General features: G+C 40.4%; 1 protein-coding gene across 2 annotated transcripts in view; it reads left to right on the top strand.

Moving 5' to 3' along the window:
• Window positions 1-16,453, top strand: part of LOC132819144 (lysine-specific demethylase 4A-like) — a 69,356-nt gene extending 52,903 nt beyond the window's left edge. For both annotated transcript variants that reach the window (XM_060830544.1, XM_060830543.1), the window contains exons 19-22: window positions 2,147-2,317; window positions 3,078-3,197; window positions 4,883-4,975; window positions 14,143-16,453. In XM_060830544.1, coding sequence (XP_060686527.1) covers window positions 2,147-2,317; window positions 3,078-3,197; window positions 4,883-4,975; window positions 14,143-14,283 — 525 coding nt within the window. In that variant the 3' untranslated portion in view covers window positions 14,284-16,453. The remainder of the gene's footprint in view (window positions 1-2,146; window positions 2,318-3,077; window positions 3,198-4,882; window positions 4,976-14,142) is intronic.
• The last annotated feature ends 711 nt before the right edge of the window (window positions 16,454-17,164 follow it).

The raw sequence follows: 17,164 nt of genomic DNA, 5'->3' as shown, positions 1-17,164 counted from the left end.
ACCAGAAGTATTCAAGATATGACTACCCTAAAGGATCTCCTTTTAAAATTCCTTTCCATTTTTCTATATTCTCCCTTCAGAATCTTTATCCTTTTCTCTTCCTGAGCCATTGGTTCCAATATATATAATGACCTCCTGATGGTTCCTCTCCCCCTTGAGAACATTCTGCAACCGCTCTTGAGATCTCCTTAATCCTGGCACCATGGAGGCAATAATACATCATTGAATTCTCGCTGCTGGCCGCAGAAACATCTATTTATGCTTCTAATTAGAGAGTTTCAATCACAATTGATTGCTTGGAACCCGACGTACCTCAATACGTTAAAGCCTGTCTCAATACCAGAAAACTTGGCTGTTTGTGCTATATTTCCCCTAAGAGTCCATCACCTCCTACGTTTTCCAAAGCAGCATATTTGTTTGAAATGGGCGTAGCAAAAGAAGAGTCCTGCATTACTTGCCTACCATTCCTGGAGTGAACCCATCTACCTGATTGTATCTATGGGCTTTTCTCCGTTTCTGTAACTTCCATCCATCACATTTCTCCCCCCTTCAGCTCTCGTAACTTCCACATTGCCTCTAACTGACACTACAACTGATCCATGTGATCTGATCGGATTCACAACCAAAGACACTTCCTGCAGACATCATCATTAGTAGCACTGAAACTCTCCCTGAACTCCCACATCTGACAGGAAGAGCTTGCTCTCGAAAACGGTGCTGTCCAGGCTAACTTAGTACTTATGGTTTATATTTTAAAAATTCTACTCAAGAGACAGAGATTTCAGTGAAACATATAATCAAGAAAGAACCCACTACTCACTGCTGTGGACTTACAGCAAGGTTACACATTTAAAAACTATGCACTTCTCTGTTTCTGTACTGTGAGTTTGCCCACACAGGTACCTCCAAGGTCACCTGTGAGTTTCGCTGTTTGTTTATTTTTCCTAGATGCACTCCAATGTCCAGAGATACATGAACTCCAAACAGCAAAGGCAGTAACTGTGCTAACTAACACGGCAGTGAATCTGCAGTGTTTGGTTTTTTTTTCTCTCTCTCCCTCATTGACCATGTGCTTGCTACCTTTTTGTTTGTCTTTCTCCCTTTTTAAAAGTGCCGTTGTTTTGACTTTTTTTTTCCCCAAAGTTCCAGAACAATGCAACAGCGTATAAACCAGTAATTGCTGCTCCTGGAATTCGAGGAAATCTCCTCAAACACCTAAAAATGCCTCAAAAAAGAAGCAGCTCTTACAGCCACAATTTTTTTTCCCATCCTCCATCTTGGATTCCCCAGCTTATGCAGTTAATGGTAGAGCCCTGGGGAGTATTGTATAACAAAGATCTAGGGGTGCACGTGCATGGTACCTTGAAAGTGAAGTTGCAGGTAGACAGAATGGTGAAGAAGGCATTTGCTATGTTAACCTTCATTGGTCAGAACATTGCAAAGACGTTGGGATGTCATATTGCAGCTGTATAGGACATTAGTGAGGCCTCCTTTAGAATGCTATGTCCAATTCTGGTCACCTTTCTATAGAAAGGATGCTGTTAAACTTAATAGGTACAGAAAAGATTTTACAAGGATGTTCCTGGGACTGGAGAGTTGAGTCATAGGGAGCGCCTGAATAGGCTGGGGCTTTTCTTCCCTGCAGTGTCAGAGGCTGAGGAATTCCCTTATAGAGGTTTATAAAATCATGAGGGGCATGGATAGGATAAATAGCCATGGTCTTTTTCCAAGGGTAGGGGAGTCCAAAACCAGAAGGTTTCAGTTTAAAGTGAGAGGAAAAATATTTGAAAAGGATCTGTGGGTTAAGATTTTTTCTGGAGAGGGTGGAGTTTATATGGAACAAGTTGCCAAGGAAGTAGTGGAGGCTGGTACAATTACAACATTTAAAAGGTACCTGGATGGGTCTATGAATAGGAACAGTTTAGAGTGATATGGGCCAAATGCTGGCTAATAGGGAAAGGTCAGATTGGGATGGCTGGTCACTGCAGATGAATTGGATCGAAGGGTCTGGTCCATACTATGGGACTGTTATAATTCTATAATGTTAATGTGGCATTCAAACCAGTTTCATGTGTTTTAAATATTTTACATTCAGCATGAATGAATAATATCAATATTCTTAAGATTATGATTTCACTTTCCACAGCGTGCCAAATTAGCTTTGAATGACATTGAAATTGGGCAAAAAGTCATCTCAAAGCACAAGAATGGACGTTTTTATCAGTGTGAGGTGGTAGGATTGACTAAAGAAACATTCTATGAAGTGAATTTTGATGATGGATCCTTCAGTGACAATTTGTATCCAGAAGATATTGTGGTAGGTGAAATTCTTTCCGATACACACATCATGAAAGCATTTTTTTTAATGTAAAAGATTTTAATCTGCTGTTTGCATAATTCTCAAATCTTCACAAAAATGAATCTGCATCTTGAATGGTTACTGAAAATTTGCCTGATGTCTCAGAATAAATATTGGGAATTTTTAGTTTGGTCGTAATCAGGTTTATGCGGTGTTTTTAGATTAGATTCCCCACAGCATAAAATGGGCCATTTGGCCCAACAAGTCCACACTGACCCTCTGAAGAGTAACCCACCCAGACCCATTCCCTACCCTATATTTACCTGACTAATGCATCTAACATGATGGGCAATTTATCCTGACCAATTCGCCTGACCTGCATATCTTTGGATTGTGGAAGGAAACCAGAGCACCCAAATGAAACCCACGCAGAGACTGGGCGAATGTTATTATCATGGAAATGCTGCATTAATAACCTATCCACCGTACCGACTTAATACATATGGGGGTGGTCTTTCCTAATTTTCGTTAGCAAAAATTAACATGATAATTGTGATTTTCTTTTTAAGTTGTGCTATTTTTTCCAAGCCCTTAATGATGCCTTTATGTAGCAATGCCATTGAAAGTAAGGCAATTCCATGTTTTTCCACTGAAGAGTACCTTGAAATAAACGTTGCATTACAATATTACTTTTTTAAATTTACATTGTTCTAACGCTGAACCTGGACAGCTCTACTCTAATAGAAATCTAATTCTCGAATTTGCTGCTGATTTTCAGAGCCGGGACTGCCTTAGCTTGGGACCCCCTGCAGGGGGAGAGGTTGTACAAGTGCGATGGACCGATGGGCTGGTTTATGGTGCCCAATTTGTAGCGTCACATGTTATACAGCTCTATCAGGTATGAAATAAGGCACTAGTGTATTGTGCATACAATAATAAGCCCCACCCTCCCCTAGCTTATCTCTCCACGCTTCAGGCTCACTGCCTTTATTCCAGATGAAGGGCTTTTGCCCGAAACGTCGATTTCGCTGCACTTTGGATGCTGCCTGAACTGCTGTGCTCTTCCAGCACCACTAATCCAGAATCTGAAGTCTTATTATGTCTATTTTTGTTAAAGCCTTGGTGATAGGGATAGTTATTGTGGAATGCTTGGTGTCTCATCCAAACTAATCATTTGATCAGAAGTAAACTGCAAAACTGAATTTGGGTTAATCATTTGAGTAGTTGATGTGCAACCAGGATATTGTCAGCATGTATTGGGATGCTGACGGACAGAAACAATTTTCTCCCCATGGCGATTCAATATTATTAAATACTTGTCAAACTAATGCATTATAAGTTCCTCCTACATGGTATGCCTCCTTAAAGCAATTGTTCAGTGATTTAAATCTTATGTAAGACTGACATAGGACGCTGAATTTCTGATTACAGAGAATGGCTTGTGGTCAAAACAGGTTTTCTCAACTTCTGTTTCTAATCCCTTGGCCCTTGATGCATACACTCAGCACATGCATAAATGCATCTCATATAAAGCAAGTATTCAGAACTGAAAGTATGTTTAATGTGTGTGGCTTTTCATGTGAAGATGATGTAGTGGAATTATCATTCGACTATTAATCCGGAGATTCAGGTAATATTCTGTGCACCCAGATTCGGATCCTGTCATGGCAGATGGAACTAGAATAAAAAAAAAAGTCTGGAATTACAAGTCTAATGATGACCATGAAACTGTTCTCGATTGACCAAAAACCCATCTGATTTACTAATGTCCTTTTTAGGGAGGGAAACTGCTGTCCATACTTGGTCTGGCTGCATGAGACTCGAGACCCACAGCAATGTGATTGACTCTTAACTGCCCTCAGGCAATTAGGGGTTAGCCATAAATGCTGGCCTGGTCAGCAAACACCTATATGCTGCGAATGTTTAAATAATCTCTGTTTTTGCACATGAATTACAGGAAGTTAAAATTCGGGTGTAACAACAACTAGGAAAAGCTTTATGACAAAGAGATGGCAGTGTAAGAGTGAAGACGTTTTGCTGCAATTGCATAAGGTCTTGGTAAAACTATACCTGGAGTACTGCAGCGTTTTGGTTTCTACCTAAGGAAGAATATAGTGGCTTTAGAAGAAATTCACCAACAATTTATTAGGTGGATTCCTGGGACTCGAGGATGAGAAATTATGTTGCTCAAGTCTTGATTCCTCAAATGCTGAAAAAAAGTGATTTAATTGAAACTTAGAAATTTTGCAGGAAGCTTGGCAGGTATTGAGAGGATGTGCCTGCAGGCAATAGAGCCTAGTACTAGGGGATCACAGTCTCTGAATGAGGTTTTGGTGATTTTAAAGAGTTGTAAATCTTTGCTGTTGTCTACCCCAGTGTCATGAAATATACTTTGAGATGCAAAGTGAATTGAGATACTATGGGGAAAAAATAGCATGATCATTTTGAATTGCCATTTGGACCAGATGGACGCCTCTTTCAGTGTAGTTGTTTTATCAGTCCATTCCTGAGTTTAAAGTTTTTAAATGGTTTGACATATGACTTCTCAGAGCACACCTGACTCTGCTTTGCTTTTCCATTTAGGTTGAATTTGAAGATGCATCCCAACTAATGGTGAAGAGAGAGGATGTATACACTCTTAATGAGGAACTACCCAAAAAAGTAAAGTCCAGGCTGGTTAGTATTTCATTATTCTATTATTACATGCCATCTGCCAAAGTACACCTTGTATAGTTCTGGATCCTGCTCAATTTATTCCCACGAAAATAAATGAATAACTGTCTAAAGTTTTTCCATTAGCAATGGTGAAAGGTTCCACCATGTCCATTATAAATTTTTTAAAAAGTTTGTCAGCACTTTGTAATGTTCAATCAGATTGATTCCATTTGCAATTTTTTTTGTTTTAACCTAATCAATGTGTAGCAGTGTAAAATATAACTGCTTGAAACTTAGTTAAAACATTGAGTATTTTTACGGAGGAGGTCATGAGCTTTGACTTGTACTACTCATTCATGGCTTTCACTAAATTTTCAGGATCACTTCTTCTGTCAACTAGAATCAATTCAACCATTTGAGCTGGATATTAAACTTGAAATAATTTGTGATGGAGGCGCTAGATGGCATGAAATATTATAAAGTAGGAAATAGTAGAAAGTAATTTGTGCTCAGCAAGGCCTCTGATGTGATGGGAAGATTTTGTTCTTCATGTTGGTCAAGGGCTAAATGGATATGTGGAGTTCCTTGTTTTTCTGATATACACCCAAATGACATTGGGTGCTCCGGTAATTTTTTTTCGAGCTATTTGTGGAACCCTGCTTTTGTCAAAATTGGCTGCCACATTTTACATCTTTGTTGTACTTCAGAAACAGAGTGGCACAATTTGGATTGTTCTAGAGTTACATAGGATGCTGTGTAACCAAGCACAGGGAATTCTCTCAGCAAATCTTGGCAGCATCTGTGGACAAGAAAACAGTTAACATTTCAAGCCCAGTATGACTCTTCAGAATTGGTAGTTCAGTTTCTTCATATTGAGAACTCTTTCGCTCTCCACGATGAGGGGTGACCTTATGGAGGTTTACAAAATTATGAAGGGCATGGATAGGGTAAATAGGCAAAGTATTTTCCCTGGGGTCAGTGAGTCCAGAACTAGAGGGCATAGGTTTAGGGTGAGAGGGGAAAGATATAAAAGAGACCTAAGGGGCAACTTTTTCATGCAGAGGGTGGTATGTGTATGGAATGAGCTTCCAGAGGAAGTGATGGAGGCTGGTACAATTGCAACATTTAAGAGACATTTGGATGGGTATATGAATAGGAAGGGTTTGGAGGAATATGAACCGGGTGCTAGCAGGTGGAACTAGATTGGGTTGGGACATCTGGTCGGGTTGGACCGAAGGGACTGTTTCCATGTTATACATCTCTCTATGATTCTGAGATGCTGCCAGATAAGTTGCATTTCTCCAGCATCTGTTTTTCTTTCAGGTTTCCAGCATCTACAATATTTTGCCTTTATTAAAATGCACTACTGGGGAGTAGAACATCTTGGCTGATTTGATTGTAACCTCAGATTTGCATTTCAGCTACCCTGATAACCTTTCATGACTTGATGAACAATTATCAGTGTACTTCATGAATATTCAAGGTCTCTACTTCCATCGTCTTTTCAGGAAGATAGTTCTAAAGTCACTCACCCCTCTGAGAAATTTGTCTCGTCTCTGTATTATATGGGCAACTCTTATTTTAAACAGTTATCATTAGTTGCAAGAAGAAACATTTTTCTAAAAATATTCATCTATGTAAAGGGAACATTGGTGTATGCTACGTTGGATGGGCACAAGTTATTGCTTTTCCCTAATTCCCCTTGAGATGTTGCTTTCTTGAACCACTGACTTACAGACGTACGAGCCATGCCTCCTATATTCACACCCAAATCATTTTATATAAAATGATGAAAAGCAATGGACTCAGCACTGATGGCTGTGGCACACTGTTGGTCACATGCCTCCAGTCCAGAAAACAATCCTCCACCACCATCCCCTCTTTCCTGTCATCAAGCCAATTTTGTATCCAGTTGACAAGCTGTCTATGAATCCCATGTGATTTAACTTTATTAATCAGTATACCATGCAAAACCATGTTAAAAGCAATACCAAAGTCCATGATTAGATTAGATTACTTACAGTGTGGAAACAGGCCCTTCGGCCCAACAAGTCCACACCGACCCGCCGAAGCGCAACCCACCCATACCCCTACATATACCCCTTACCTAACACTACGGGCAATTTAGCATGGCCAATTCACCTGACCCGCACATCTTTGGACAGTGGGAGGAAACCGGAGCACCCGGAGGAAACCCACGCAGACACGGGGAGAACGTGCAAACTCCACACAGTCAGTCACCTGAGGCGGGAATTGAACCCAGGTCCCTGGCGCTGTGAGGCAGCAGTGCTAACCACTGTGCCACCGTGCTGCTCACCTCATTCTTTTTGGTTGTCCTCAAAAAAAAAACTCAGTCACGTTTGTGAGACATGTTTGATTTCCCGCAGACATAGCCATGCTCACTATTCTTAATCAGTCCTTGCCTCTTCAAATGCATGTAAATTCTGTTTCTCAATCTGTTCCAACAGTTTACCCATTACTAGTGTCAAACTCACTGATCTATAGTTTCCAGGCTTCTTGTAAAGGCACAACATTTTTCACCCTTTAGTCATCTGGCACCTCACCTATGGCTATAGATGATACAAATATCTCTGCTAGGGCCCCACTATTTCTTCCCTAACTTCCCACTTCGTCCTGGGATACACTTGATCAGTTCCCAAAGATTTATTCACTTTTTTTAAGACCACCTTTTATGTAATGTGGATTTTTTTCAAGACACTATTTATTTCCCCGAGTTCCCTAGTCCGCCACCTCCAGTGAGTTATTTAATTGTCATGACTGGATGTAGCAGGACTGCAGAGATTAGATTTAATCCAATGGTTGTGAGATCACTGGTGTTGCTCTTGGTATGCCCTCGTGCACTCTCCATTGAACCAGGGTTAATTCCTGGCTTGATGGTAATGGTTGAGTGGGGGCTTATGCCGGGCCATAAGGTTGCAGGTTGTACTGGAATACAAGTCTGCTGCTGTTGATGGCCCCAACGCCTCATGGGTGCCCAGTCTTCAGGTGCTAGATTTATTCAAAGTCTCTCTCACTTAGTACGGTGATAGGGCCACACAACACAATGGAGGGTAGCAGATGGAGCAGCTGAACTAATGGCACAGATCATAGTGAATGATTATGATGTGGTAGGCATCACGGAGATGTGGTTACAGGGGAGTCCGGACTGGCAGTTAAACCTCCAAGGATTTTCAACTTATCGAAAAGACAGGGAGGTGGGCAGAGAGATGGGGTTGCCTTGTTAGTTAAGAACAAAATTAAATCTATGGCACTGAATGACATAGTGTTGGATGATATGGAGTCTGTGTGGATGGAATTGAGGAACCACAAAGGCAAAAAAAACATAGTTGGAGTTGTGTACAGACCTCCTAACAGTGGTCAGGACCAGGGATGCAACATGTACCAGGAAATAAAGAAGGCATGTCAGAAAGGCAAGGTCACAGTGATCATGGGAGACTTCAATATGCAGGTGGACTGGGGAAATAACGTTGCCAGTGGATCCAAAGAAAGGGAATTCATGGAATGCTTACAGGATGGCTTTTTGGAACAGCTTGTCATGGAGCCCACAAGGGAGCAGGCTATTCTGGACCTAGTGCTATGTAATGAACCAGACTTTATAAAAGATCTTAAAGTAAGGGAACACTTAGGAAGCAGTGATCATAAGATGGTAGAGTTCAGTCTGCAGTTTGAAAGAAAGGAGGCAAAATCGGATGTAATGGTGTTACAGTTAAATAAAGATAATTATGAGGACATGAGAGAGGAACTGACAAAAACAGACTGGAAGCAGAGCCTAGCGGGGAAGACAGTAGAGCAAAAATGGCAGGAGTTTGTGGGTATAATTAAGGACACTGTACAGAGGTTCATCCCCAAAAAAAGAAAGATTATCCGGGGAGGGATTAGATAGCCATGGCTGACAAATGAAGTCAGGAAATGTATTAAAGAAAAAGAGAGATCCTATAAAGTGGCCAAGAGCAGTGGGAAATCAGAAGATTGGGAAGGCTACAAAAACAAACAGAGGATAACCAAGAGAGAAATAAGGAAGGAGAGGATCAAATATGAAGGTAGGCTAGCCAGTAATATTAGCAATGATCGTAAAAGTTTCTTTCAATACATAAGAAACAAACGACAGGCAAAAGTAGATATTGGGCCACTTCAGACTGATGCTGGAAACCTAGTGATGGGAGGTAAGGAAATAGCAGGAGAACTTAACAAGTACTTTGCGTCAGTCTTCACAGTGGAAGACTTGAGTAATATCCTAACAATTAAAGGGAATCAGGGGGCTGAGTTGAGTATGGTTGCTGTTACAAAAGAGAAAATGCTAGAAAAGGGAAAAGGTAAAAGGTCTTAAAATTGATAAATCTCCTGGCCCCAATGGGATACATCCTAGAGTTCTGAGGGAGGTGGCTGAGGAAATAGCGGAGGCATTGGTTAAGATCTCTCAAAAGTCACTGGAGTCAGGGAAAATCCCGGATGATCAGAAGATCGCTGTTGTCACCCCCTTGTTCAAGAAAGGATCAAGACAAAAGATGGAAAATTATAGGCCAATTAGCCTAACCTCGGTTGTTGGTAAAATTCTAGAATTCATCAGTAAGGATGAGGTTTCTAAATTCTTGGAAGAGCAGAGTCTGATTAGAACAAGTCAACATGGATTTAGTAAAAGGAGGTCATGTCTGACAAACCTGTTGGAATTCTTTGAAGAAGTGACAAGTAGGTTAGACCAGGGAAACCCAGTGGATGTGGTCTATCTAGACTTTCAAAAGGCCTTTGATAAGGTGCCACAGGGGAGGCTGCTGAGCAAGGTGAGGGTCCATGGTGTTCGAGGTGAGCTACTGGTATGGATTGAGGATTGGCTGTCTGACAGCAGACAGAGCGTTGGGATAAAAGGTTCTTTTTCGGAATGGCAGCTGGGGACAAGCAGGGTTCAGTGTTGGGGCCGCAGCTGTTCACATTATATATTAATGATCTGGATGAAGGGACTGGAGGCATTCTAGTGAAGTTTGCCGATGATACGAAGTTAGGTGGACAGGCAGGTAGTACTGAGGAAGTTGGGAGGCTGCAGAAGGATCTAGACCACTCTCCCAAGCTGTCCAGGAAATGGCTGATGGAATTCAACGTGAGCAAATGCAAGGTCTTGCACTTTGGAAAAAAGAATAAAAGCATAGACTACTTTCTAAACGGTGAGAAAATTCATAAAGCCAAAGTACAAAGAGAGCTGGGAGTGCTATTCGAGGATTCTCTAAAGGTAAACATGCAGGTTGAGTCCATGATTAAGAAAGCAAATGCAATGTTGTCATTTATCTCAAGAGGGTTGGAATATAAAAGCACCGTTGAGCTACTGAGACTTTATAAAGCTCTGGTTAGGCCCCATTTGGAGTACTGTGTCCAGTTTTGGTCCCCACACCTCAGGAAGGACATACTGGCACTGGAATGTGTCCAGCGGAGATTCATACGGATGATCCCTGGAATGGTTGGTCTGGCATACAAGGAACGGCTGAGATACTGGGATTGTATTCATTGGAGTTTAGAAGATTAAGGGGAGATTTAATAGAAACTTACAAGATAATTCATGGCTTAGAAAGGGTGGACGCTAGGAAATTGTTTCCGTTAGGCGAGGAGACTAGGACCTGTGGACACAGCCTTAGAATTAGAGGGGGTCAATTCAGGACAGAAATGCGGAGACATTTCTTCAGCCAGAGAGTGGTGGGCCTGTGGAATTCATTTCTGCAGAGTGCAGTGGAGGCCGGGACGCTAAATGTCTTCAAGGCAGAGATTGATAAATTCTTGATGTCACAAGGAATTAAGGGCTACGGGGAGAATGTGGGTAAGTGGAGTTGAAATGCCCATCAGCCATGATTGAATGGTGGAGTGGACTCGATGGGCCAAATGGCCTTACTTCCACTCCTATGTCTTATGGGTATTCTCAATGTGAATGAAGGACTTTGTCTCCACAAGGACACAAGGTGGTCATGCTTATCAATACTGTCATGGACATATGCATCTGCATCCAGCAGATTGGTAAGGATGAAGTCAAGAATGCTTTTCCCTCTTCATGCCCTCATCACCTGCCACTGATTCTGTCTAGTAGATATTGTCATTTAGGACTCGAGCATAATCAGTAGTGATGCTGCTGAGCCGCTCTTGGTGGTGGCTGTGGGAAATCTTCCACCCAGAGTACGTTTGTGCCCTTGTCACTCTCTCTGCTTCCTCCAAGTGTATTCAACTTGGAGGAATGCTGATTCATCAGCCAAGAGCGAACGGTAGGTGATTATCAGCAGCAGCTTCCTTGCACATGTTTGTGCTAAAGCGAGGAGATTTCATGGGCTCTGGTCAATGTTGAAGACTCTCAGCTCACTCCCTCCCAACAGTATGCCACAGTGTATACCACCTGTGCTGGATCTGTCCTTCCAGTAGAACAGGGATTGTGATGGTGTTGTCTGGGATGTTGTCTGTCAGGTCTGTGATTCCATGAGTGTAACTGTAATGTGGTTACTTGAGTTGTCTGTTGTTCAATCTCCCACTTTTGGCACTAGACCCCGGATGTTCGTAAAAGAAGGCTTTGTAGGATCAACAGGGCTGTTTCTGCTGTTGACTTTTCCATCCCTTGGTCGGTGTCAGGTTGTTGAGATTGGCTTGCAAGGCCATTTCAGAGGGCAATTAAGAGACATGCATATGAGACCAGGTGAGGATGGCAGATTTACTTCCTTGAAGGACATTCGTGAACCAGATGGGGTTTTCTGATCATCAACAGCGAACTCATGGTCGTCATTAGATTCTTAATTCCAGATTATTTGTTTTTTTTTTATGTTGAGTTGATTTTCCACCATCTGCCATGATGGGATTTTAACCCAGAAACCCAGAGCGTTAATTGAGTTTCTGGATTGCCTCCTCAAATGGTGTCATTCTTCTTAGAGTCGTAGAGTCATAGAGATGTACAGCATGGAAACAGCCGCTTCGGTCCAACCTGTCCATGCCGACCAGATATCCCAACCCAATCTAGTCCCACCTGCCAGCACTCGGCCCATATCCCTCCAAACCATTCCTATTCATATACCCATCCAAATGCCTCTTAAATGTTGTACCAGCCTCCACCATATGAGTTCGAGCTCAACTCATCCAGGCAAGTAAAGGATATGCCTTTTTAGATGGCAGACAGAGATTTTGGAGTTAGAAGGTGAGTTACTCACTACAGGATTCCAATCATTTGACCTGCTCTTGTAGACTTAGTTTATGTGGCTAATCAGTTCAGTTTCTGGTTAGTGGTATTCCCCAGGATGTTCATAGTGGGGACATCGATGGTCATTGAAGGTGATAGGGCCTGGGACACTACCCTCAGGAACTCCTGCAGTAATGTCCTGGAGCTGAGCTGACTGACCTCCAACAACCATAACTATCTTCCCTTTTGCAATGTATAGCTGTAGTCAGTGAAGAGTTTTCACTGCGATTCCTATTGATTCTACTTTGGGGTTTCTGGATGTAATACATAGTCAAATGTGGCTACCTTGACTTAGAATCATAGAATCCCTACAGTGAGAGCAGGCCATTTGGCCCATCGGGTCCACACTGACCCTTCAAAGTGTATCCCATTGAGACCACCCCCCCCACCCCCATAACCTTGCATTTTCCTATGACTAATCCACTTGTTCTGCACATCCCTGAACACAATGGACAAATTAACGTATCCAATTCACATAACCTGCAAATCTTAAGACCTCTGGACTTCAGTTTTATAATCCATGTTTGAACCAAGACTGTAAAGAGGTCATGTCTGTAATGACCTTGATGAAACCTAAATTGAGAATCAGATAGCAGGTTATTGCTGGATAGCATTGTTTATGATAGCTTCCATTTCTTTGATAATTGAGAAGGCTGCCTAATAGGGTGGTTTGATTTGTTCTGTTCTATATATTGTACAGGACAAAGTTTCCAAATTGCTGGCTAGAAGTCAAATGTACAATGCTAGACTAGCTTGGCTAAGGCCACAGGAAGTTCTGGAGTACAAAGCTGTTACTGGAATTTGTGTCAGGGCTCATAGCCTTACGATATGCGGGTCTTCAGCCATTTCTTGATATCCTCATCATGGAGTGAATTGAATTGGTTGAAGGCAAGCATTATGATGCTAGAGACCTCTAATGAGACTGAGAAGGATCATCCACTTACAACAGTTTTCAGCTTGAAGTGCTAAGTGCTTCAGCCTTATCTTGTACTGATGAATTGGGCACTTCCATCATTGAAGATGAGATGTTTTGAGGACTCTCCTCAGACATTGAGACCAAATTAGGTGGTCAAGTGCAAGTCAATGTCTTTCTTTCTCCCTCTCCCACCACCTCCCGTATTGTGGTAGTTTTTGGCTGATGTTAAAACTATTCATTTATTGTTATATTCGTTTATTAGAATGTGGCAATGCTGCTCTTTTATCGAGGTTATGCAGTCCTTGTTTTTTTTTCCAGGGAGGTCATAAAAGACATTGACTCCGAAAAGTCTATGTTGAAGTGTTTTAGAGCCATTTGTTTAAAGCTAACAGATACCACCTCAGACAAAAGGCTTTCAAGTTTAAAAAACACTTGTACGATGAAAGGGGAGTGGCCAGTTCTTCCAGCTCAGCTTTACTCTGCTTTGATTTGGTTTTTGGTAGTCTGGCTGTTTGCCGAAAGCAGTCAGGCATTTTTGAAGCTGCTGGACCCAAAGAAGCAGGTCCATGGTGGTTATCTCTGACATCTTTCCTGTAAAATTGTGTTTAATTTTATCTTTTGGTACCAAGGGGTGTTTATGGGGTTTGTTGCAAGTATTTAGGACAGCATCATTAAGTTGGGATAAGCTGGTGAGTTTTCGGATAGATTAAGTTATTCTGTTTCCTATTCACTTTTTTGTTTGTGTTTTATTTGGTAATCTTGTAAATACATGTTTTATTTAAAATGAAGCGGTTTGACCAACTACATCCCTCCAGGATTATCTGCATTACAGTTGCTTAAATCACCGAGCAAACGTTAGGGTCTGGGCTACTTGAAATGTTTTGAGGGAGTCTGGCCTGGTCCAGAACAAGGAGTACTTCCCTAGTGTGAACATTTATCAAAGTTTGTAGTTGTATAAAACATTGAAATTTTAAAAATATATGTGAAAACAAGCCAGGTTTGCCCCACAGTGAGAATTTGACAAAGCTTTAAAAATGGCATGTCTTGTTTGTTTTGCAGTCTGTCGCGTCTGACATGCGATTCACCGGAATTTTTGCAGAAGAGGAGGTTGCCCCAGTGACAAAGCGACAGAGAGTTCTTAACTCCAGATATCGTGGGGACTATGTTGAGCCATCTCTCTACCGTGCAATTATGGAATAAAATTGCTATCATTACAGAAACAGTTCAGAACATCACCTATGGAAGCCATTGTGACAAACTTTGGTTTTCCAACTTGGTTGTATTGTAGATACATGAAAGCAGTTGAGGTGCAGCTGAATTCTAACCCTTTTTAGTGACAAAACTACCAAGGGTACCTCATTATTCGCAACACACCCATTGAACTTGAATATTGAATATCTTGGGATTCAGCAAAGCTGTTTTCAAGCATTCTTTGATCTTGCTCCGGACTTTTGCATTGTAAACGGCAAACTAATCTGGATCAAGGAATGACTTTAATGGAGTCTTCAGTGAGCTAGAAATAGGATTGCAAAAAACATCTCTTTGGGTTAGATTTCAACACTTACTTCCATGTTCAGAATAAAAAATGCATTTACGTTTTAATACATTTTAATATTGCTGGTCCCTCTTTGGTAAATGTTATTAACATTTACATTCAATTATCAGTTGAACCTATTGCATATCTGGTCTATTGAACATAAAAGTACTAACTTTGAAGATTGATTGATTGACGCATGGCTGTTTAACCATAGGCATAGAAGCATTCCCTCTGTATATAGGCTGTGAAGTTCTGGAAGTTGTGAATGGTTTTCACCATATCCAGTCATTAGCCCAAAACTAGGGCCATCACCGGTGCTTGAGTTAAAACTCTTATCTGTATTTATAGGGGAAGTCTTAAGACTATAGTTTGGCTAAAATGATTAGACACAAGGTTTTTTAAAAGTTTCATCCCAACAGCTCCATATTGTAGCTATTTACTGAGTGTTCATAATGAAAGTAAACAGAAAATTGACTTTGAATGCATAAGTATTAATGAAGTCGCAAATGATTTATGAATGTCCCTGCCCAAACCAAGATCCCCAAGCCCCTAAATGCACTTCTAAAGATGTCTCCCATCTCTGTGAACCTCATGTACTGATAGATTTGTGTGCTGTTTTTACTTGTCACAAATTATATTTGTTTATTCAATGAATTATTAAATTTTATTCCAATATTCTTGCAAACTTAATTGTAGTGTAAAATGCTCCTTTCAGTTACTTTATTGGTTTGGTGTAGACTGTAGAAACAGACACTGTCTAAATGCCACAAGATTACTCGTTTGGATTGAAACCATGGTGCAACATTGTATGCAAATATTAAACCAGCAACCATGGCTATTAATGGAATGGCTCTTTTTGCAGTCTACTATTTCTGGTATTTATTGGGTTATATCAATGCTGTCTTTTTTTGAGAGAGTTGGTGGAACAATAGAACTGAACAGGTTGTTATCTTAAAAATGTAGTATATTTAACTATTAAAACTAGAAAGCCAGTTGTTCAGTGACTACATTGTATGTGTTCTTAAAGTCTTGTTGCCTCTAAATTCTTCAGTAAGAATCACTTTGTTCAGTCTGAGCTACTTTTTTTTTAAATGAAATGTAGTAAATTTGAAAATTATTTTGAATCTGTGAACAAAAAAGAAAATTTAATTAACAGTGGAAAAGAAAATGAAATAAATCCAGAACCTCGTATTTATTGTTGCAGTTTGCAAGTATGCAGGCAGTGGGACAGAATGCCAAAAATTGTTTTCTTAACATTCATTTGGATACAAGAAACTAATTTGATACTAGCTTGTGTATCTTATATTTCAATTTTTTAAAATTTTGTTGTTCGACCCCTGTTTAAATAACCACAGTTTCCTGGATGATGCTTTCTTCAGTGAAGGAGTTCTATATCTCTATAACTTGATGGTTCTGCAACTATGGAAGACTGTCTGTGCAACCCATGTAAAAGTTGTGTGACCTGTTGAAAGATGAGTAATTTCTCAACAAATTTAACAGCTCTTGATGTGTTTTGAAAACTCGGCTCTTTGATTCCATGTTATTTCCATAAAAAAAAGTCTTAATTTCTTTTGGAACAGTTTTGCACTCTCTACATGCCTCCATCCCCAGTCCTCATCTTGAACATGTTTTAAATCATTGTGTCTAATCTAAAAGGCCCACAGTCTACACTACAACCACCTCAGGAGTCTGTACAGTAATTGATTGTATTGATCTATGAAAATGACTGTATTAGTTCAAGCAAACATGAAGTTTAAATGGCTTGCTGTGATTGTTTAGGCAAATAAGAGACATTGAAATGATTTGCAGTTAATAAATGTTTTTTGTCTTTGATTCTGCTTTGTTCCAATCCAGTCTTCAGATACACTATTGCTCCTATAACATATTTCTCTACTTGTGCTAAAATTTGCTTTGTTTTTTTCGATTATGTCAATATCAGGGCCACTTAGAAATTGTGACTTTCCTGATATGGAAAGGAGTGAAGACAAGAACTCAGCAAAAATAAATCCTTTAGTAAATTTACATTATCAACACTAAATTTGAAATAAGCACCCACACCTTTCACTGGTTGTCTCCTGTGTGAAAATGCAAGACCAGAAGCTAAAATTGATTTTGTGAAGACCCCATGGCCATTACCACTGAAAGAAGTGCATCTTGTCAAACCCAGTAACTTCTTCAGTAAGGATACAAATGTTTCCATATCCTAAATAGATGTTTCTTTGACAACATTATTGGTAAGAGAAAATATTGACTTGTTTTTCTGTTTCGGAGCTAATATGAAGCTAACTGAAGAAAGAATAATATTTATCAAATTGATTAGTTTGAAAACTTATGTTGTGTCCGAAGACAACTGGGCATGTCACTGGAGTGCATTTATAATGTAGCAATATGCCACAGAGAAAAAGATTAAACTAGTGTTGCATTAAGGGGAAATATTGTTGCAACTCTCCCATGTTTGTTTCACGCAATTTTAAATTCTAATGCCCTTCCAAAGAAAATCATATAATTAAACAATAATTGATTGCTCCGAAGGTCCTGTTCCTG

The sequence above is a fragment of the Hemiscyllium ocellatum genome, chromosome 9 (genome assembly GCF_020745735.1).
Source record: "Hemiscyllium ocellatum isolate sHemOce1 chromosome 9, sHemOce1.pat.X.cur, whole genome shotgun sequence".
Lineage (NCBI taxonomy): Eukaryota > Metazoa > Chordata > Chondrichthyes > Orectolobiformes > Hemiscylliidae > Hemiscyllium > Hemiscyllium ocellatum.
Note: the sequence above shows the minus strand (reverse complement) of the source record. Positions and strands in the feature narration are given on the sequence as shown.